The sequence below is a fragment of the Heloderma suspectum genome, chromosome 1, assembly GCF_057233095.1.
Source record: "Heloderma suspectum isolate Gila_16-S chromosome 1, 16-S_ref, whole genome shotgun sequence".
Taxonomy (NCBI): Eukaryota; Metazoa; Chordata; class Lepidosauria; order Squamata; family Helodermatidae; genus Heloderma; species Heloderma suspectum.
In genome coordinates, this window is record NC_139458.1 from 122,381,222 (window position 1) to 122,402,691 (window position 21,470).

At 42.3% G+C, this 21,470-nt stretch overlaps 1 protein-coding gene across 7 annotated transcripts in view; it reads left to right on the forward strand.

Moving 5' to 3' along the window:
* Positions 1-21,470, forward strand: part of OSBPL5 (oxysterol binding protein like 5) — a 196,242-nt gene that overhangs the window by 150,409 nt on the left and 24,363 nt on the right. For 6 of the 7 annotated variants that reach the window (XR_014791960.1, XM_084855434.1, XM_084855443.1 and 3 more), the window contains 6 exons: positions 8,106-8,277; positions 13,585-13,801; positions 16,928-17,112; positions 18,634-18,715; positions 21,060-21,158; positions 21,253-21,349. Coding sequence is in view for 6 of the 7 variants with exons in the window: in XM_084855434.1 (XP_084711560.1) it covers positions 8,106-8,277; positions 13,585-13,801; positions 16,928-17,112; positions 18,634-18,715; positions 21,060-21,158; positions 21,253-21,349 (852 nt within the window). In the remaining variant the exon portion in view is untranslated. The remainder of the gene's footprint in view (positions 1-8,105; positions 8,278-13,584; positions 13,802-16,927; positions 17,113-18,633; positions 18,716-21,059; positions 21,159-21,252; positions 21,350-21,470) is intronic. The other variant, XM_084855450.1, reaches the window with a different exon arrangement.

Genomic DNA, 21,470 nt, shown 5'->3' on the forward strand with positions numbered 1-21,470 from the left:
CAAGTAGCACCTTAAAGATGAAGACATTTTATTATGGCATTCACTTTCATGGACAGTAGACTCTAGTCAGTTAAAGCTTTTGCTGAAATAAATTTGTTAAGTCTTTAAAGCTGCTACAAGACTGTTTGAAATCAGTGTTGTAACTGTCAATAAAGCAAGTTATAGACCAATGACGAATATGGCACACATGGCGAGCGCTCTGGATAGGAGTACTTAGCATCTTCCAACTGGTCCTGATGTGATTGCTTCTGCTTACTTGGCTTGCAAATCTTAAGTATATGGCTCCGATGGAGACGCTGATTTTGTTGGCCTGCATGTTAATCCTACCATCCAGTCCAGCGGTAGTTGATTCTAGAGGTATAGCACCACCTGCAGGGCACACACAAGTACTGACCTGCATTGATTACCTTTTATGTACTGGACTCAGTTTTTAAAGCAGGCATATCATAATACAGAGGTTAGAGGAACACTTCTAATCAGAGAGGCAAAACAGCCCCCTTGGTCCAAGTTCTCCCAAAACACCCAAGAGGCCTGGAAAGACTTCAAGTAAACCAACTCTAACGAAAAAAGGAGTCCAAGATGGGTGGGAGCTTTTAAAAAAGGAAATTCTCAAGGCACAACTACAAAGAATTCCAACAAAAAGAAAAGGTGAAAGACAACAGAAGAAGCCAATGTGGCTTCACAAAAAGCTTAGAGATGACCTGAAAACAAAAAAAGGACACATATAGAAAGTGGAAAGAAGGCCAAGCAACAAAGGAAGAGTACAGGCAAGTAGCACAGAATTGCAGGGATGGCATCAGAAAGGTTAAAGCTGAGGTTAGCGAGGGATGCTAAAAGCAACAAAAAGGCTTTCTTCAGCTACGTGCATAGTAAAAGACAGAGTAAAGAAATGGTTGTTCACCTATTAAATAAGGATGGCAAAATGATAACAGATGACAAAGAAAAAGCAGAGGTGCTCAATTCCTACTTTGGCTCAGTCTTCTCCCAAAAGAGGGTCTATGACCCCCCCCCCCCAGCAAAGGCGAAGTACAGGCTGAAGGGGCATGATTGCAACTTGAGATTGATAGACATATGGTGAAGGAACACCTAATTACTTTGAATGAGTTCAGATCTCTAGGGCCAGATGAACTGCATCCTAGAGTAACAAAGGAACTGGCAGAACCACTGTCTATTCTCTTTGAGAAATCATGGAGGATGGGTGAAGTGCCAGATGACTGGAGGAGGGCTAATGTTGTCCCTATCTTCAAAAAGGGTAAAATGGAGGAACCTGGGAACTACAGACCAGTCAGTCTGACATCAATCCCTGGGAAAATTCTGGAGCAGATGATAAAGCAATCCATCTGGAAGCACCTTGAAAACAATGCAGTGATTACTCGAAGCCAACATGGATTTGTCAAGAACAAATCCTGCCAGACAAATCTGATCTCATTTTTTGATCAGGTAACCTCCCTTGTGGACTGTGGGAATGCTGTAGACATAATATACCTCGACTTCAGCAAAGCTTTCGACAAAGTGCCCCATGATATCCTGATGAGCAAACTAGCTCAAAGTGGGCTAGATGAAACAACGATCCGGTGGATCCACAGTTGCTACAGAATTGGACTCAAGGAGTGCTTATCAATGGGATCTTCTCCAACTGGGGAGAAGTAACGAACGGGTTACCTCAGGGCTCAGTCCTGGGCCCAGTGCTCTTCAACATTTTTATTAATGACTTGGAGGAGGATGTGCAGGGAATACTGATCAGATTTGCAGATGACACAAAATTGGGTGGGATAGCTAATACTTTGGAAGACAGAAGCAAAATTCAAAGTGATCTTGATAGACTAGAGCACTGGGCAGAAAACAACAGAATTACATTTAATAGGGATAAATGCCATGTTCTGCACCTAGGAAAAAGAAACCAAATGCACAGTTACAAGATGGGCTATACGTGGCTCAACAACACTACAAGCAAGAAGGATCTTGGAATTGTTGTCGATCACAAGCTGAATATGAGCCAACAATGTGATGTGGCTGCAAAAAAGGCAAATGCTGTTTTGGGCTGCATTAATAGAAGTATAACTTCCAAACCATGTGAAGTACTAGTCCCTCGCTACTCAGCACTGGTTAGGCCTCATCTGGAGTACTGTGTCCAGTTCTGGGCACCACACTTTAAGAAGGATGCAGACAAACTGGAGAGGGTTCAGAGGAGGGCAGCAAAGATGATCAGGGGACTGGAAACAAAGCCCTATGAAGAGAGGCTGAAAGAACTGGGCATGTTTAGCCTTGAGAATAGAAGACTGAGGGGAGCTATGATAGCGCTCTTCAAGTACTTGAAAGGTTGTCCCAGAGAGGAAGGCCAGGATCTCTTCTTGACCATCCCAGAGTGCAGGACACGGAATAATGGGCTCAAGTTACAGGAAGCCAGATTCTGGCTGAACATCAGGAAAAACCTCCTGACTGTCAGAGCAATACAATGGAACCAATTCCCTAGGGTGGCGGTGGGCTCTCCCACACTGGAGGTGTTCAAGACGAGGCTGGACAGCCATCTGTCAGGGATGCTCTGACTTGGATTCCTGCATTGAGCAGGGGGTTGGACTCGATGGCCTTGTAGGCCCCTTCCAGCCCTACTATTCAGTGATTCTATGAACTCCCTGAAAGAAGCTGGCAGGGCTGGGCAAATTGCAGATGGGCAGGACGTGGTACCTTTGTCTTGTCTTAAGGTGCTGGGCTTTGGGTGCTCTTTCCTGTTCTGCCCTCCGTACTTCTTGATCTCTGGCATACTGGAAACTCATGGTTGTCTTCCATTTTCGATCCTTTGTTGATAGGGGTAGTTGGTCAGAGATTCTCATTTTGTAGGCTACAGTTCAGTGTACCTGCACCACTGTGAATACCTAAGAGGGCAAAAAACTTTCCTGCATAATTTAAAAAAGCAACAACAGGATGCTTAGCCCAAAGGAGAAACAGTATGAATTGGGATTAGAAACTGCACATGTGACTCCTGGATACACCTCCCACTACTTTCTAAGTGGTATTAGAAGTGTTATGGATGGGAGAGGATTCAGCCTCTGGTGTCTGGTCACCCTTTTTGTTGTTGTCATCAACCAACACCTTTCTTCTCAGTTGGTGGGGGGGGATTTTTCTCAAGGCAGGAAATTGTGTTTGATATTATGATGATCACCATATGGAGTCACATGGTTCTGAATAACACATGCAGCGCTATGCGGCTGCACATGCATTTCATTGCATTAAAAAAAAATACATGCCCCTCTCCCTTATCCCACAACTGAAGCACTGAGATGGCACTACATTGCATTATACACACCAGTGGTAAAGTACATGTGACCATTCAGACTCTGCCTTCTTCCCCAAAATTGCAACGTTTTACATTCTTGTGTGGCACTTGTTTGTGTAATAAGCAAGGCATATACTGTGCTGTATTCCTTGACATGTGCCCACTGAGCAGCAATTGCGGGTGGAAAGAAATATTGACACAGCAGTGCCACAGGAATGAAAAGACCTCTGTTGTAGACTATACCCAAGTTGCCTCCTTCCAACAACATGGATGTAATCAGATCACCTCCTTTGGCTGAAGACCCCAGGTTCATCCTCGCTTTCTTGGCTTGGGAAGGGGAGACCCCAAAGACTCAACTAGAGGAGCCCATTATCCATTTAATTTCATGGGTGAAAGCTTGTGAAAGTGAGGAAAGCCTCATCAAAGCTACAGGCTTCCAGAAATATCTGCTGCTTGACCATTGCTTTCCCCTGCACAAGTTCAGGACTTCCTTTCTGTTCAGCACTCCCTGTACCACTTGCTTTTGATGGCCAGCTCCTACACAACTGACTAGCAGTCATTTTGTTAACAGAGCAGGGCGTGTGTGCGTCTGTGTGCTGTCTGGTTTAAATCCAGAAAGTCTTAGGCTGCCCAGTTGCCTTTACTGGTGGGTGTCCCAGATGTTATCCTCCAACTATAGCCTCTTGTGTGTAGAAATTGGTTGCTGCAAGTCTGGGAATGCTACTTTCTGGGAGACTAATGATGTTTGCTATTGATGAGAAAGAATGTTGTTTGCAAGAGGGAAGGGGATCAAGGAGTTTGCCGTGCAATATGAAAGCCCACATTTCCTGAATGTCTGTCTTCAGGTACTTTAGCCAGTTGTGTTTCTATATGCAGAGCCCTTTATTTGCCAATAATAATGACACCCTTTGGTGTTCTATTTTTCTTATTGACTGTTTTTCTTATTGACTGATGCTTTTTAACAGTCGCGTTAGTGTGACTGAGCACACAGCAGGTTATAAAGGTTTAAAATAACTGAAATACTGCCTGGGAAACTGTTTCTACAACAAGAGCATGCCTACATCCAATTAGATACCACCAGGGTTCAGGGATGTTTCAGAACGAACAGCATTTGTTTGCTAGTGAAATTAGAAATGAATTGCATACAACTGCCTTGAACCTCTGGCCCTTGGTGCCACTGAAGATATACGTTGGATCAAGCACTAATCTTCCTCTGCCAACGTAGCGACTAGCAGGAGATGGCCCCTGGAGCAAATGCCAGTGCATCAGTGGCCATTGGCAGTGCTTTTTCAGGACAGGTCTTTAATACTAGCTTAAGCACAATAATGCTAGTGGTGCCCTCGAGTGACACCCTAGTGAGCAGACAGGGAATAGGATGGAAGATAACCCACGTGTACCCTATCCAAACGACATTTTGTTCCAGTGGGAGGACGGGAGGGGATACATCAGTGCAGCCATATATTTGTCTCTTTTTTCTGTTGCCCCTTCTGCAAGCCATTGAGTACCACTGTGGCTGTAGTGGTGCAAGCTGCTTTTTGTCCTGTCATAGCTTCCTAGTCCTCTACAGTTTGTAGAGCAAAAGGAAGAATCCCACCCAACAATGCAATTTGATTTACCACTAGAGTTACTTCATTATTTCTCTGAAGCTTAATGGTTATACATACATGCTCTGTGTATGTGTGTTAAGTGGATGAAGGTCCAGCATTTTCTAAACCCAGGTCATGAATTCTCATATCCAAATATAGAAAGAATTTGTTTGGAGAATAATTATGTGAGATGCATTTAAAATCAGTATTTGTCATGTCTCCAATCTGAAAGGCATGGGAGCATCCTTAATCACAGTATATTCTGAAATGGATCCTGCCTGAGAGGCCATGGATGAACAGACCCTGCAGTGGGTATATGTTTGGCATTCTCATTATCCATGTGTAAAAACTGCCACTGCTATAGCTAGGATGAGATGCTTTGTATGAGAAGCCCTTTTAGTTCATAAAGCTTACAGATACAAGACAGTGGGAAATCAATTAGAGCCATGTTGCTTAATCATTTACTGTGAGCGTTAAGCTCCGTTCCTCTAGATTCTGAAGGAATATGCAGGGTTATATTAGCTGAGAGCCCTGTGATATGAGGATCAGGGATAGATTATAATTTTTCTGTTTCCCAGCATTCCTCTTAATATTTTTTTTTTAGATTTAATTCACTTATTTACATACCCCTGATGCATTCTGTTCACCAGTGCCTGGTTCACCATATCAGCTCAGATAATTTTTTAAAAACTGTTTAACTTTAGTTACAATTCTAACTAAATACCCTCCTGAGCCAGGGTTCTGGAAATGGGAGCTCATCGTGTTAGTGTACATGTTGCTGATGCTGCAATAGCTACTTGTTTCCTCTACTTCCTCTCAAGTAAATTTGGTTGTTATAAGAAACATAATTCATTTCTGCCTTGTAAATCTTAGTATCTGGAGTGTAAATCCCTCAGTGTCTCAGTTTTTTGAATTTCTGTAAAAATGCCAGGTATCTTAGCATGGGAGGAAACTCCGGCTTCTATTTTTGCATGGGGTAATTGAGTGTGTCAATTCACTGATGAGCCATGTCTACATAGGCATGATATTTCAAGATGTTGTAGTCCTGCTAAACTCCATTTTTTTCTCCTATTTTTTTCTGCCATGATTGTACACAACAGGACCAAAACAGACATGAATTTAAATCCATATCTAGCAGCAATGTTCTTTTTTCATTTTACTCTAGAGCACACACAGGGACCCTGATCCAGATCTTAAAAGCCTCCCTACCCCTTACTATAGGATCTGGATTGGGACCATTGCACCAACTGTAGAGAAAAAATGAGAGAGAAAAAGATGTAAGTGCTAGATATGGATTTAAAATAACATCTGTTTTGGCCCACAGAACAACAAAAATGTGCTTGCGTTGTAAATGTGTGATTGACTTAACATGATGGTTGAGGTACTCAAACCATGAGGTGGAACTTCCTAAGGAGTCATAGAGAATTGAGGTCCCACTTCAGGTTAGTCTTGATTGGGCCAGGAATCAGTCTTGTGTAGAGGTTCAATGTGGCAAGCTTCTATTTTTTTCACAAGCTTTTCACTCTAGCTTCTGTAAAGCATGGTATGGGCACATATAACCTGGTTTTCACCCTTTTCATTCTTGCCTTTAAGCTGGAGACAAAAGTCAATGTTGTAAGCCGGGGGGCACCAGGGCAACTGCAGGAACCTCCAGTGGTGCCTGTGAAGCTCTCTACTCCCTCCCCCTTCAAATAATTATTTTTTTAAAAAAGTGAAAAACATCAGCGCACCAGGTTCTCCTTCCTGTTCCTGAACCTGCTGCTGATCAGCTGTTTAGCAGGCAGGAGGAGAAGGAAAGAGTTGCTTCCTGGCCAAACCCAGTCTTCTTCCATCCACTCAGACCTTTTGCCTTTGCAATCTCTCCACTTTCTGTCTCTAGCCTTGCTATTTCTCTCCACTCAGTCCTTTTCCTCACTTTCTTCCTCCCCATTACTAACCTTCTTCTTTCTCTCCCTTCCAACCCTTAGCCTTGTTTTTTCTCTCCCACTCACCCCTCTTTATTTTGTTGTTTCTCTCTCTCTCTCTCTCTCTCTCTCTCTCTCTCACACACACACACACCCCTCTCTTTTAATTAGCCAGGCCTCCAAGGTAGCCATTATGTGACTACATACATCCTTCATGGGAGCCATTTTGTGGTTGCGCCCACAGCAGTTGCTTAAATTCCTAAATGTGCCCAAGGGTCCAAAAAGGTTGGGGATCCCTGTTGTAAGCTAACCCCTATCTCTTTGTCCTACATTTGGGGGTGCCTCCACAGCTCTTTACCCAACCTGGAGGGCACTGTGAGAGAGGTATGAGACTCCCTTATTTTTTTTTATTATTATTATTTATTTAGCAAATGTATATAAGGACATTCCTCTGCTTTAGCCTTCTCCAACGTGGTGCTCTCCAGATGTTTTCAAGAACAACTTCCAGCATTCTTGACTATTGGCCGTACTAGCTTGGGCTGATGGGGGTTGAAGTCCAAAACATCTGGAGGGCATCAGGGAGGGATTGCTGCTCTGCTTCCTCAGAGGTTTCCACACTTTGTCCTAGAGGGCATCCCCAAGCCAAGAGCAGCTCTGCTGAAGGGGAAAGGATGGGTAAAAGAAAACTGGCCAGAAATGGGAGAAGAAAAATCCATAACTTGTAAAACAATTTTTTCTTACCTAACTTGTAAAAACAATAATAAATGTACAAGACCTTCTGTTTCTTAAGATAAAACACTCTGGTTTTACTGCAGCAAGCTAACATGGCTACCACTCTAGAAATTAATTATCTTCTGTTACTTGTGCTTTCCAAACACAGCTTGGAAATGTTGGTATGTAATACTGATTGTCAAGTAGAACTTTGAGAACCTTATTCACCTGGGTCACACTGAAACAACAAATACACTGATAGGAAACAAAATGTGGATTTGAAATTGACTGTATACGTGATTCAATAACAAGTAACCTGCCTATGATCGTTTAGGGCAGAGTTAACTTTCGGAGCTGAACAACAGGCTCAGATATTTCATGTATGGACCATCACCTGAAGGACACACCAAGCTATTTGTATGAAGCATTTTGAAGAGAGGAGCTGAATATCAAATGTTAATACTTGTTCTGCATCCATATTGCTTTCAGAGCATTTGGAAGAGCCTTGCTGCATTGTATCTGTTATCGCCCTCATTTAAAATGGATTAAATGTCTGGATACATGCAATGGGAAGCAGTCAAGTGAACATTTTGCATCACCCTCTTTGACCTCTGTGCTTGGGTTTTGCAGGCCGATGCTGGTTGGACGCACTGGAATTAGCCCTGCGCTGCTCCAGCCTCTTCAGGCTCAGTATATCCAAGCAGGGGAAGGATGGAGATCTGAATTGCTCAACTGACTCTTCACATGCTGGGCTGTACAACTTACTACACACGGCTACGATCTCGGATCAGGAACTTTTCCAGTAAGAACTTGCTTTTGCTCCTTGCATATATTCTGAAGTTTGTAATGGATCCCACATGAGAAAGCTTTTTCATTCATCCACATTATCTCTTCTACAGTTGGCCAAACCATAGCAGAATGAGTAAGCTATATTTTGCAATAAGAGCATCATTTCATTTGAACTAAAATTGACAAAATCAGGATGGCAAGGGGCATTGGTTGGGTAGCTACTTCCTCATGCACAGGTTTATAGAAGATTCTTCTGAGTGACTTACATCAGGAGTAGGCAGAAAGATCTCCAGATGTTTTGGATTTCAGTACCAAGCATTCTGACCGTTGGTCATGCTGGCAGGGGCTTCTGAGAGTTGAAGTCCAAAACATCTGGAGATCTACCTTCAGCCCATCCCTGATATGGCACAAACCTATGCATATTTACTCAGAAGTAAGCTCCCTTGTGCTCAATGAGGGCTTCTTTCCAAGTAAGTGCACATAGGATTGCAGCTTGAGAGTTGAAACAAAGTCGTGATATCAAATGTTTTAACCACCAAAACATAATTCCAGCAATATGCAGTATAAATTACAACACAATTCTTCAGTTCTTCGTTCAGTTAAACAAACTGAAGATTAAAAAATAAAGGTCCTCTCTACTTATGCTTACATAGCAGCAACCCCAAAAGTGTCATCATAGTTCAGTTATAGAGTCAGTTATAGAGTCAGAAGGAGAGGCTTTCGGGTCTTAAAGTGGATTTGGCTGCATGAGTGTAAATGTGTGGACTGATTTAGCATCAGACGCACGAACACAATCTGTAGATCAGTTGTTGTATACAGGCTGCACAATGTGTAACAGAGCTGATCCGTGCTGCAGATCATTACGAAGTCTCTACAGCAATCACTGTGCAGTATCTATACAGGATGCAGAGTAGAAGCTACAATGAGTCATCCAATACCACACACTGGGTTAGATCCAGATTTAGTCATACTTAGAGCAGACCCATTGAATTCAATGAGGCTTAAGTTAGCCATGACTAACTTACGTCCCATGGATTTAAATGGGTCTATGCTAAGTATGACTAACCCTCTTGCTGTCTTTTGAGTCCTATTCCATAGGACTTTTTTCTTCTGCTTCTTGCTGCTCTGAAACTATAGCTGTAGAAAGTGCACCCATACAGGTATGACTGTGAAATATTTCTGCATCTCTGCATCTCCCCTGCCTATAGACTAGTTAACATTTGGAATTCATTGCCACAAGTTTTGATGATGACTTAGGTGGCTTTAAAAGAGAGTGGACAAATTCATGGAGGCTAAGGCTCTCAGTAGCTACTAGTCATTGTGGGTATAATATTATTATTATATTTATATCCTGCCTTCTTTCCTCTTGCAAGAACCCAAGTTGGCTTACACGGTCCTCCTCATCTCCATTTCATCCTCACAACAAACCTGTGAGGTAGGTTAGACTGAAAATCAGTGAGTGGACCAAAATCACCCAGGGAGCTTCATGGCTGAGTGGGAACTAGGGTCGGGATCTCCCAAGTCCCAGTCCAACGCTCTAACCTCTATGCCACACTGGCTACCTCCAGGTTCAGAGGCAGCCTGCCTCTACATACCCATAGCTGGGGAGCAACAGTTTGAGTGGGCTATTGCCGTCATGTCCTGCTTGTGGACTTTCCGGAGGCATCAGGTTGGTTGCTGTGGGAAACAGGATGTAGGCCTTTGGTGTGATCCAGCTGTGTGTCCCTAACATTTAGTTCAAGGGTCCCCAATGGGGTACCCATTGGGACCTCTAATGGCACCTGTGAAGGAGTCCCTAACATGGCACCTGCAGGCACCCACAAAATTTCTAAATCCCCACTTTTTAATATATCCTCATGGATCTGTCTGTCTGTCTATTTATCTATCTCAATGAATACATATGACATGCATACAGATTTCTAACAATTATACATAGGTTTCAACAAAAGCAGACCAAATAAGTGTCTGTTTGAAGGTGGCATTTATATGCCGCCCATTCATATATTGAAAGCCTTGTGAGGTCCTCAATCCATTGCATTATAGGAAGTGAGTGTTTATCCTTCCAGTGTTGTAATATCAGTTTTTTAGCTGTCAAAAGGTCACGGAGAATCCGTTTACTCTGACCACTTGTTAATTTCCACGAAGCAAGTAAATAATTTAAAAGAGTGTGTACATCAGTGAATATTAAAGACTGTTCCAGTACAAAATTTATCTGTGTAATAACCTCGTCCCAGAAAAATGCAACTACCGTACATTGCCAAAACATATGTTTAAAAAAAGCATTCACTGTGTTGCACTGTCAGCAATTAGCCAAATTACACACTCCCTTATTAAAGAGACATTGCAGTGTCCAATAGACAGGAAACAAAAGTTTTTGCTGCATAAGACACAGCCTAAGATGCACAGACGTGAAAGGTGGATGCCAAAGCGGCGATTGACTGATTAGGCATTTTGTGGTGGTGCCTGCAGTAGTTTCTCAAATTCCCAAGTGCGCCCACGGGTCCAAAAAGTTTGAGAGGCCCTGATTTAGATGAACATTCATAACAACATCCCTTACATTCTAAATGTTGAGTCGTTGAGTAAAAACCTGTCAGCCAAACATCAAGGAAAGATATAAATTCAATAGCAAAAAATGAGGAAAGAACTAACTGGAGTAGCATTTGTCTCTAACCCATACAGGTATTGCTAAGTGAATACTTAAAGGTCCTAGATTTATCACTGACAGTGTCATGTGCTGGGATTTATCCTCCAATTAAACATCTTCCCCCTAGGCACTTAAGCCCATTGAGCTGACATGTTCTTATTAGTAGGCCAGTTAATTACATTTAATGCTTTCTTCGTGTTATTTAAATTATGCTTGAAAATAAGGGAAGCAGTCATCCTGGTTTAAAGAAATCGGTCATCCTCTGTGGAAGAATTTGTTCCTGGGCTTCTGTTGTGTTTCCATGCTGGCTAATTACTTTCCCTTTTATTATCATGATCATATGAATGGAAGGTGGAGATCAAATAGCTGCCTAATACAACACCCATATAGGTACCACATCAAACCTGCTCCAAATAGCTCCCTAGCACAGAGTCTTTTCTGTCAATAAACAAGACCTGATGGTGACTACTAATGGGAATTTTTCCTTTTTCCACTCCAGTGACATTTTGAAGTCTGCTTATAGTCGGGTTTATGCTTTACTGCATCCATTTTATAATTCTACATGATCTTATTTGAAACAGAGCCAGATTGTTCCACTCCTTAATTCTGTCACACACACAAACACACACACACATGCACACGCACACATCACCACTATACATTTGCTTAAGATATAGCATCTGTTTTTCTCTACTGGGGCTGCTTAAGCAGGGTTGCCAACTTAAAATTTCAAAAGCAAGGAGATCTTCCAATGCTGGGATGTCCATTCAGAGGATTGCCATGGAGATGGGAGTGTTCTGAAATAAGGGGCATGCATTTATATTCTATGCTGCTGTCATGTTCTAAGGGATGCTCGCTTTAAAATCTAGTAACTTGTCATGCTGTATTAATATTTAGGGGGATTACAGATAAAGGTTTTATCTGCTTTGCAGCAATCTGTTCCAAATACAGCACTATCTCTTTATTCAGAGATGCAGAGAAAATTTCTCTGGATCTACAGAATTGGTAAACTTAAGTCTTTTCCCCAAACTGTTGTAAATTTGAGGAATTTAATGGGAAGTGTTTAGGGAAATGGCAGGTGCCTTTTCTTCTAGTGATGAAAGACATGACTTACGAGCTAGGATAGTCTTCCCCAACCTGGTACCCTCCAGATGTTTTGGACTACAACTCCCAGCATTCCTGACCACTAGCCATACTGGCTGGGGCTCGTGGGAGGTGAAGTCCAAAACATCTGAAGGGCACCAGGTTGAGGAAGGCTGAGCCAGGAAATACTCAGTTCTAATCTGATCTTTGTTATGAAATCTATGGGTGCCCTGGGCTTGGGAACACCTAAAGTAGTTCTTCAGATCTCAACAGTGGTTATTAAGAAAGTCCCAGTTCATGGATTCATTATATCTACTCTAACTCTAAGACCTGTTTAGTTTGCCACATGTGCCATCCATTTGTGTATGGTGGTTTCCATTTGGACATAGAATAGAATCATAGAATCATAGAATAGTAGGGTTGGAAGGGGCCTACAAGGCCATCGAGTCCAACCCCCTGCTCAATGCAGGAATCCATAAAACACAGAATACAAATTTACTACTGTAAACTTCCAAAACAGTAGCAAATAGTGACATGTGTATCTTTCCTGTATGGATAAACTGCACCACGTGGTTTAGATTTAGAGTGGCCAACACACAGCTGTTTGTCAGTATGAATGTGGTCTAGGGGCTGAGTGGAGGTGACTTTACAAGTGTTGCTAAATGAGGTGTGCTTGAGTTTCAGAAAATCAGATCTGTCCTATCCTGCCTTGTTGAATAAGAACTCCTTCTCTCTCATGGCCTCCACAAGGGATGTAGAGGATATTTTTCGCAATAGAAGGGGAGTCATAGTAACTATCCGCTGAAAATGCTGAGATGTAGGCATCAAAAAAAGCAAATACTTCTTGTGTGACCCTAGTGCAATAAATCAAATATATGACCTTCGAGCAACGTGCACATAAATGATCTGCCATCCTTCAAGAGGTTTTAGTGTGGGATCTTGGCATAGAGGTATTTTCACTTGGCTTTTAAAGTTGAGTTGCAAGATGTTGCTGTATATTAAATCCTTTATTTCAGATTCATATGATTCTAAGCCATGCTGCATGACGGTTCTCTTCTGAAATGAAACGAATTGGGCATAGGTCCACAGAAGGACTGTAAAGATGTGTCTTGGCCCTAAGCCTGAAATCACTATATTTGATTAATGTGGAACTGGAAAGCTTCATAATAAAGCTTCCCACACTCTTTGGAGAGGCTTTTATGAAAACAGCATTGCCAGCTACACATTTTCAAGTTGCTTAATCTGTCTTTAATTTTTTTAGGACTGGCCATGGAAGTTTAAAAAAATGCCTTTAAAATATTTATGGGGACCAGCAAAAATATGTTTTTTCTGCCCTCCTTTTCCCAGCTTAGTTTGGGTATTAATACTTGATTGATTTGTTCATGCTTGTACAATGAATTGACTAAGATTTCTTTAATTGGGGGACAGTCCTAATAATAATTAGAATCTAAAACATCCTTGGCCAAAATGAAAGTCTCCCAAGAATGCACCCTGTAGAGCAAAGCCTGTGTTCCATGGAGAAGATGGACAACTAATCTTAAAAGGGTTCCAGTGCCTTGAAATTCAGACAGTATAACCATCTGTGTTTTTCAGTCTTAATGAATCGGCTCTGGAGAACCATCACCTGGAAAATGATGCTTTTTCAGACAAATCTGAAAGAGACAACATTGAAGAGTCTGAGAACGAGATACACGAGAACAGCCGGAAGACCAATGAGAGTGAGAGTGATCAGTCTGAAATCCATGGGGAGTTGTCCCAGGAAAAGAAAGGGACAACCTACTTAGAGCAGAACTATGAAGAATTTGGGGAGGTAACAATAGTTTCAACCTTCCTATCCATAGAGTTTGTCTTGGGTCTGTCTTTCATATGTCCACTGTATTCATCCTCTTTCAGTGGAAAATGCTTTACTCCATACCATTTTTTTCCCAACTGTTTTGAGCCAGCTTATGTTGTCACTTTGACTGGGTTTGGGCAATTAACTGGGGAAACAACGCAGTATGGGTTGTTTCCCCTGCCCCCTCCCCGTGCCAGTTGTGTGACTGGCATGTGGGGTTGGACTGGCATGCTGCATGGCGAGGGTGACATCTTACATTCTTACCCACCCTGTAGCCGATGACTTACAGTAGGGGTTGTAGGGTGGGTGAGAAGCTACCCCCGCTGTGTGGTGCCCTGGGTTTGGATGTCACAGCAACCTGCGATGTAGCATGGGTAATTAGGGAAATACTGGTCATGCAACCAGCACGTGCTGGGACGGGGGCACCAATCCATACTGCGTTGGTTCCCCTGCTGATTGTCCGAACGCAACCTTTGTAAGACAAACAGTGACATTTCTGCTACCCTACTTGCATGTTTCCAAGATTCCTGAGAGCTACAACCTGGCATTGTTGTAAAGAGCTCTGTAGCACTGACAGAACCTTTTGCCAGAGACAGCAGGAGAGGAACCGTTACTCCAAGAATGTGTTTTCTGGGCCAATTTAACATGCCTCATTCCAATGACAGATGCAAAGTATGGTAGTTTTTCTTCCTTGTTGTGAACAAAATGAACTGTTAAGAGATCTGTAATAGGCCAATGGACTACGTTAAATGGCTTATTAGGACCACAACATTCTTTCTCAGCCAATTTAATAGTCTCATGACAAGTGTTCTTGTCCAGTTAGAGTGGGCTTTGTTAGCCTTATAGTATTGTTCATTTCATTGTTATGGGACATTTAGAGTGATCATGAAATTTAGATGGGCTATGAAAAAAAAAGGGCAATTACAGAATTGTGAACTGGCAGCCCCATCCTATGCTTGCTTACTTGGAAATAAGTCCCACTGTGCTCAGTCAGGCTTACTCCCTTGTAAGTGTGTTTGGGATTGCAGCCTGAGTCACTGACCTGCATCATGCCTTGTGGAAATTGATTTTTCCTGTCTGAATGGAACATTTATTGAACTATAAATATAAGCTAACACCTACTATAAATTGGCTAGTCATTTACAAATGTATTGTTCACAAGAGACTTGTAAATATAGTCCAAAGCTGATGGTGAAAGGAAACAATATGTGGTTTCCAGGCACAAAACTAGGAGAAACCAAGAGAGGAATCCCAAACAATGACACCATTCCATGAGACTTTATTAAATGTTTGAGTATCACCAGTTTTCCCATAGCACCTTTCCAAAGATTACAGGCTTTCTCTTCTTTCCCCATTGCTCCTTTCTCTTTCTATATAACAATAGAAATGTGCTACAAGTAAGAGATTTTCTTTTTAATGTTTGTGATTTAGTGTGCATGGGGACATACTCCCAGTGTATAGAAAAGCAAACACCTCCTTATAGATTAATATTCAGTTCATGGTATTGAAAAGCTCCTAATGCTTCTGTGGTTGAAAATTAATTAAAACTACAATTTCCCCATCTTTTGGGGAATGTAGCCCCATTTTTCCCCATTTGGAAAAAACCCCATAAAATCTTTCCGTAGACATGTGTTCATCCATATCCTGTGCAAAGTTTCTCAACAATCCTCTGAAGAATAACAGTGCTCTAAAATTTGGGAGTTTATTTGCCCTGCTCCATAATTTAAAAAATTCTGATGTTTGTGTTTATGTTTTTTCACTGCCTCCTGTATACGAACTCTAAATGGTTCAAATTTGATATTTCTAGAAGATTGTTTAGAATTCATATATAAATTTGCCACAGATCATCATATATTCAGGGGTGAAAGCAGCTACTTATAAATGATTATGTATGTTTTTGAGTGCTACAGAACTACAAGCATCAGCAGTTAAAAGTGTAATTTTGTGCCTGAAGTGCTTGATTCATGACATCGGAAAGACTTGATTTTCAGTCCATTGGGATGTATGTGTGCAAGACCAAGATATATGCCCCTGTGAAGTTGGTAAATGCATTTGATGAAAGTCCAGGCGAATCGATACACATCATAGCTTACAGCATGACTGCAATCATGTTTGTTTAATGGGTTCCATTATCTGAGGAGGATCAAGCTTAGGGATGTCGTTCATCTGTGGCACAAGACGGATTGTAACTAATAAAAATCAGTAGAAGGAAAGAAAGGTTTCATTGCTCCTTGCTTGCAAGTTTTCTTTTTTATCAAACTGAGCTCTGTTCTGTTACAAGGGACATGGCACTAAATTCGCTCTGTGCACTTGCTCAGGGAGGACTGCTGTGCAGCTCAGATCACAAGAGCACAAGAGGTGTGCATGCATCTTTCGGTCAGCTGGCTGTTTCCCTGAATGAAGTGACAGGATTCCCCAGAAGCCTCTGGGCGGGCTCTTGCTTTGTGCATCCTGCTCCTTTCACCCACCCAAGCACTCCCCTTCTTTTTCAGGGGAAAGATGGTGGAAGGCTTTCCTTAACAAGCGCCTTGTCCACAACCAGCCTACCATGTCAGTTACATTTTACAGGTTCTTTTACTAATAAAACAAAGAGCTGAGAATTCCCATCAGCTTCTTGTGGTTCTGCCCTTAAATTCTCACGCTTATGATGAACGTTGGACTCTAACCTCGATAATGCTTATTTCTGCTGAGCAGTACAGCTAGAGAGCCATAGATTTTAAAAGCAAAAAAAAAAGGTTTGTCAAGTGACCTGTGAAAGGTGTTTGAATCTGCATGAATTTCCGCAGCTTAGTTCTCTTGAACTACTTGCACAGAGTGAACCTAAACAGGAAAATGATGCCTACATGAACATTTTGAAAGCATGCATGTATTTCCAGATGATCGTAGCGACCAGTCCATGCAGTGTGAAAGAATTCATGTGACTGTATTATTAAAAGTTGAGTCAATGACATAACATGGGAAGTATATTTTAAGAATGCCATTTCCTCCTGTGCATGGAACTTCTGCTCACTGGTGACCTAGAGCAGTATCAATTGGGACTATCTGAATTCCTGTGTCCTACTTAACAGAGCTTCAGTGTAACCTAAAGATTTTCCTCTTTAGACAGGTGAATGCTCTCAAACAGAAACAGTGTCTGATGAAAACAAGAGCTTGATGTGGATCCTTCTGAAGCAGCTGCGGCCAGGCATGGACTTGTCTCGTGTGGTTCTGCCCACTTTCATCTTAGAGCCACGCTCTTTTCTCAACAAGCTCTCTGATTATTACTATCACGCTGACCTACTTTCCCAGTAAGCATTGCTTCCGGCAAAAACATCTGTGCACAGATGTGCAGGAGCACATCAGTCTGGCTGTAGCTGGGATATTTGTATGCTTGAAAGATCTCCCTGAGAATACACAATCTCTCAAAGTTAATCAGAAGGTGCTGTAAATCAGGCCAGGAATCCACTGCAGTGACCTTCAGACATAAACTGTTTATGGGAGCTATGAGGAAAGCAAGGGGGGGGGGAACCTCTGATGTGATTTATACTGCATTCAACTGTGCCAATTGGTAATCAGCAATAATTGCATGCCTCACCTGCTGTCAGGATTTATGGGGCAGAAAGGGAAGATGAATTTGGAAGTATATTTTGAGTATCAGTGACCTGACGTACAATAAATAAATTCATTGTCTTTGGATATACAGATAGGGGCATAAAGGCTTATAGGAGTGGCAGTCTAAGAAAGCCTTTTTCCTCCTATAAAATGAGACATGCTCTAAAGTGAGAATATTTGAATGTGCGATCAGCTTGGGTAGCCTTACAGGGGATGGGGTGAGCTTTAATGCTCTCAAGATTTCTGTATAGTTTTTGATACTAATTTTAAGTGTCAGATGCATAAAAACCTCTCAACACACCTGCTATGGAATCTGCAATAAGTGTCCCTGGAGCTTGTGTAGGAGCACCCGACACAAGTCCTATTCAAATGAAGAAAGGAATATGCAACAGTGAGCATTTCATGGATTTTGTCCATAAGTATCTGCAATGTTAGGATTGTGATGCTGTAGGTCTGGGGTCACCAACATAGTGCCCATGGACACCTGTGTGCCCACAGATGTCTGTCTTGGTGATGGAGGATGAGTGGTACAAAGGGGAATCCCTTTGTTATCTCCCACTGGAGGAAGCATGGAGACTCCTCTGCCCTAGGGGGTGGGACTTAGGGAGGGGCAGGGGGAGGAGCTTTCAGAGGGTGCTCAACCCTCTGCAGGCCATGTTGGGCCCCAGCAGCCCACAGGCCAGAGGTTGCCCTCCCTAGATCTGCGGTAAGAGAAAAGATGGAATAAGTGATGGGAAAACATGGGAGGATTACAAGTTGAAGACAATGTCATCTTGACCCCCTTAAATTCTGTGAATGAGGCAAGGCACTATCAAAACATTGTCTCGAAGCTCCCGCAGGTAACTCAAGTAAAAAGTAAAACATATCTACTATATTGCATCATTTTTAGCTGCCCACCCTGTAGCATGTAATTATTGGTCAGATCTCAAGTATTCTGAAGTTTACATTCATGCATACTTTTATTGTAAATGAACAAGTTACATTTAATTCTCAAATTCTGTATTGAATTAAACCAATCTCTTAGCTGCAAGATCCCATACTACCTTGCTTGATAGTGGGAAGATTTGAAAGGGATAGTCTTGCTGCTCCAGCTGTTCTTGTTTTTGTGTCTGATGTGATTCTATTATAATATTGCTTCTCCATGCCATGGTGAAGTCTTGTGCCCATACCAAAACCATTCAGAATAAGTAAAATGGCTATTAACCTTCCCCCCTTAGAGCTGCTCTTGAAGAAGATCCATATTGTCGAATCAAGCAAGTCTTGAGGTGGTACCTATCAGGCTTTTATAAGAAACCAAAGGTAAGACAAAGCGTAAATCATACTCAAGTGTGCTATAACATTCCCTTTTTTATTTTAGGTTCAGACCTCTGAGATACAATAATGATTGTCCTAAATAAAAGTGGGCATTACAAGCCTGCATATTTCCCAAATGTTTTGTGGTTGGGTGGGTGGAAGGGATTAACAGGGCTAAAGGGTTTCTAAATAAGGGAAGGATCTAATAGTGTGCTCCTGCTAGTGCTATTGATGTTGTGCTAGTGCAAACCAGTGCTTGTGCAATGTGAGTAGTGCAATGGAAAAGGCAGCAATTGGCCATTGAAATTTGCTGCTGCCCCCAAATGGTACTGCAACATCATTAATGCTAGCACTAGATCACCAGTGGATACTACCCATGGTTTACTTTTCACAAATCTTCTAGGGATACAGCAGGTTTGAAAAACCAAATGAAAACGCAGTGACGTCCCAGGATCCGAATGAATGAATGAGGTTCCCATGAGATTTTGGTTAACAGGCTCCAGCATTTGAGCTTCCTGTTTCGTCTAGAGCAGGCTCCCTCAACCTGGTATCCTCCAGCTGTTCGGGACTTCAACTCCCCATCAGCCTCACCGAGCATGGCCAATGATCAGGAATGCTGGGTATTGTAGTCCAAAACATCTGATGGGCACCAGGTTGGGAAATGCTGCTCTACAACATTGTCTCATCTTGAACTACTTTTCCTGTGTTGCTTAACTAGAAACTGGAATATAAAATACATTATTAATAATTTATTACTAATTATTCCTAGAAGTAAATAGTGTTACTTGTTGTCTTTCAACTTGGAGACCCTTTTTCAAATCCACTGGGTGTTGCTCCTCTGTTGTCATGCTAAAATACTACACTTCCTTGCAAGTGTGTTGCATTTAGGAAAGTGTGCCCAGTCTTTTCTCACCAGCTTAACGTAAAATTAATGTTAATGTCATTTGGTAGCCCCGCTATTAAATCCCATGCCAAAATATTATGTGGCTGGTTTAGAAATCAGATCAGCTTCAGAAATTATGGAATTATCAAACATATTTAGGGTTGTGTTTTAACTTTTTTTTTTTGGCTCATTTCTGAGCCTTTAGGGTACACTTCAGTTAAAGTTTTTTTTTTTCTTTTTGATAGTGGTGGTTCCCCCCACCCCAGTAAAGAAATATGTTTGAGCCTTCCTTAGTGTAATTAGGACAGAACAAAAGAAGACAGTTTGCCTGCCGGATGTCATGTTATCCTGAGCCTGACCACAGCAAGGTGCTTTTGTAGTATGATATTCTTGTGGGAGAACCCCAAAGGAGAGAAATTGCATTGGAAATGATAGAGCAACCTTTTAATTTATTGCAAGTGTTTCCCAGCATTAAGGCAAGGAATTGGTACTGAGTTATTTGTATTCTATTGATGGACTGAGGTGGTGTCAGGGTGGACACTGAGCCCATAGAATCCCAGAGTAGTTCTGATTCGGAGGAAGAGCAGTCGCTCCTTGGAGAGGAGCGCGCCCCTTTTTCCCAGGGCCTGCAGCTGACAGAGATTCCTCCCACCAACCTTCCTAGATTAGAAAGCAGTCCAGGGAGTGACCCAGCACCGATAGCAGACTGGTTGGATGCGCGGCGCAGACGCAGAGAGCGGCGCCAAATGGAGAGCGCGGAAAGGAGGCGTAGTGCCCGGTTGGTGCTCAAAGAACGGTTGCGCCCAGAGGATCCAAGGGAAAAGGGGAGGGATTCTCCCTAATCCTTATATTCAGGGGTCTGCCAGTAATTGCCTTTCAAACGGGGACCAACTGTTCCAACTTAGGGCATAGGGATGCTGCTGCTCAGATCTAGTTGCTACCTGTAGAGTTGTAAGTTGTAAAAGAAGAATAAAGCTTTGAAAAGAATCCCTTTGTCTGCATCTGGACTTGGCTACTGGATTAGACTGAGAGAGCCCTCCAAGGAGCCCTTGACAGGTGGGATGGTGCATAGACTGGAAGCTTTAGGGAGGCCCTTTTGTGTTCCCCTGGCAATTATTCTTCCTATCTGGAGCAGCCCAGTTTACAGTTTGAACATCTCTGATGTAAAAACCCCAAATGTGCACAGTGACTCCCAGGTTGTGTCTTACCTGGATCTTATCCCAGTCCATCTCTAGTCATAACCAACTAATCATGTACAAGAGGTGGTAGCCTTGGATGGAGAGTCGCATTGCCATCTGCATCAGAAGATTCTTCCAGCCAAGTCAAGTGGGGCTCACATAAACATCATGATTGTAGGTTCATATCCCCATCCACATCAGCTGTAGGCTCAGAAACCCACTTCAGCACACTGTTAGATTGGGACAGCAACCTGTAATTATGTAATCCTATTTAATTCCTCTCTTCCAGGGGATAAAAAAGCCATACAATCCCATTTTGGGAGAGACTTTTCGTTGCTGTTGGTTTCATCCGCAGACAAACAGTCACACGTTTTACATAGCAGAACAGGTAAATCTGAGCTTCTCTGTGCATTAGAGGTAAACTCTTTGAGCTAAATGGAATAGGTATATGTGTAATTTTATCTTGTCATCTTCCCTTGTAGGTTTCTCATCACCCTCCTGTATCAGCCTTTCATGTCAGTAACAGGAAGGATGGGTTCTGTATTACTGGCAGCATTCTAGCTAAATCCAAGTTTTATGGTAAGGCATTAGGGTCAGTCATGTGGGGGTTTTGGTGAGAAAAGGCTTGCCCCTCTGTGATCTTCCAGTTCTGCCTTTGCTTCTGTAGGTTGAAAGGAAAGTAAACTAGAATATATTTTAT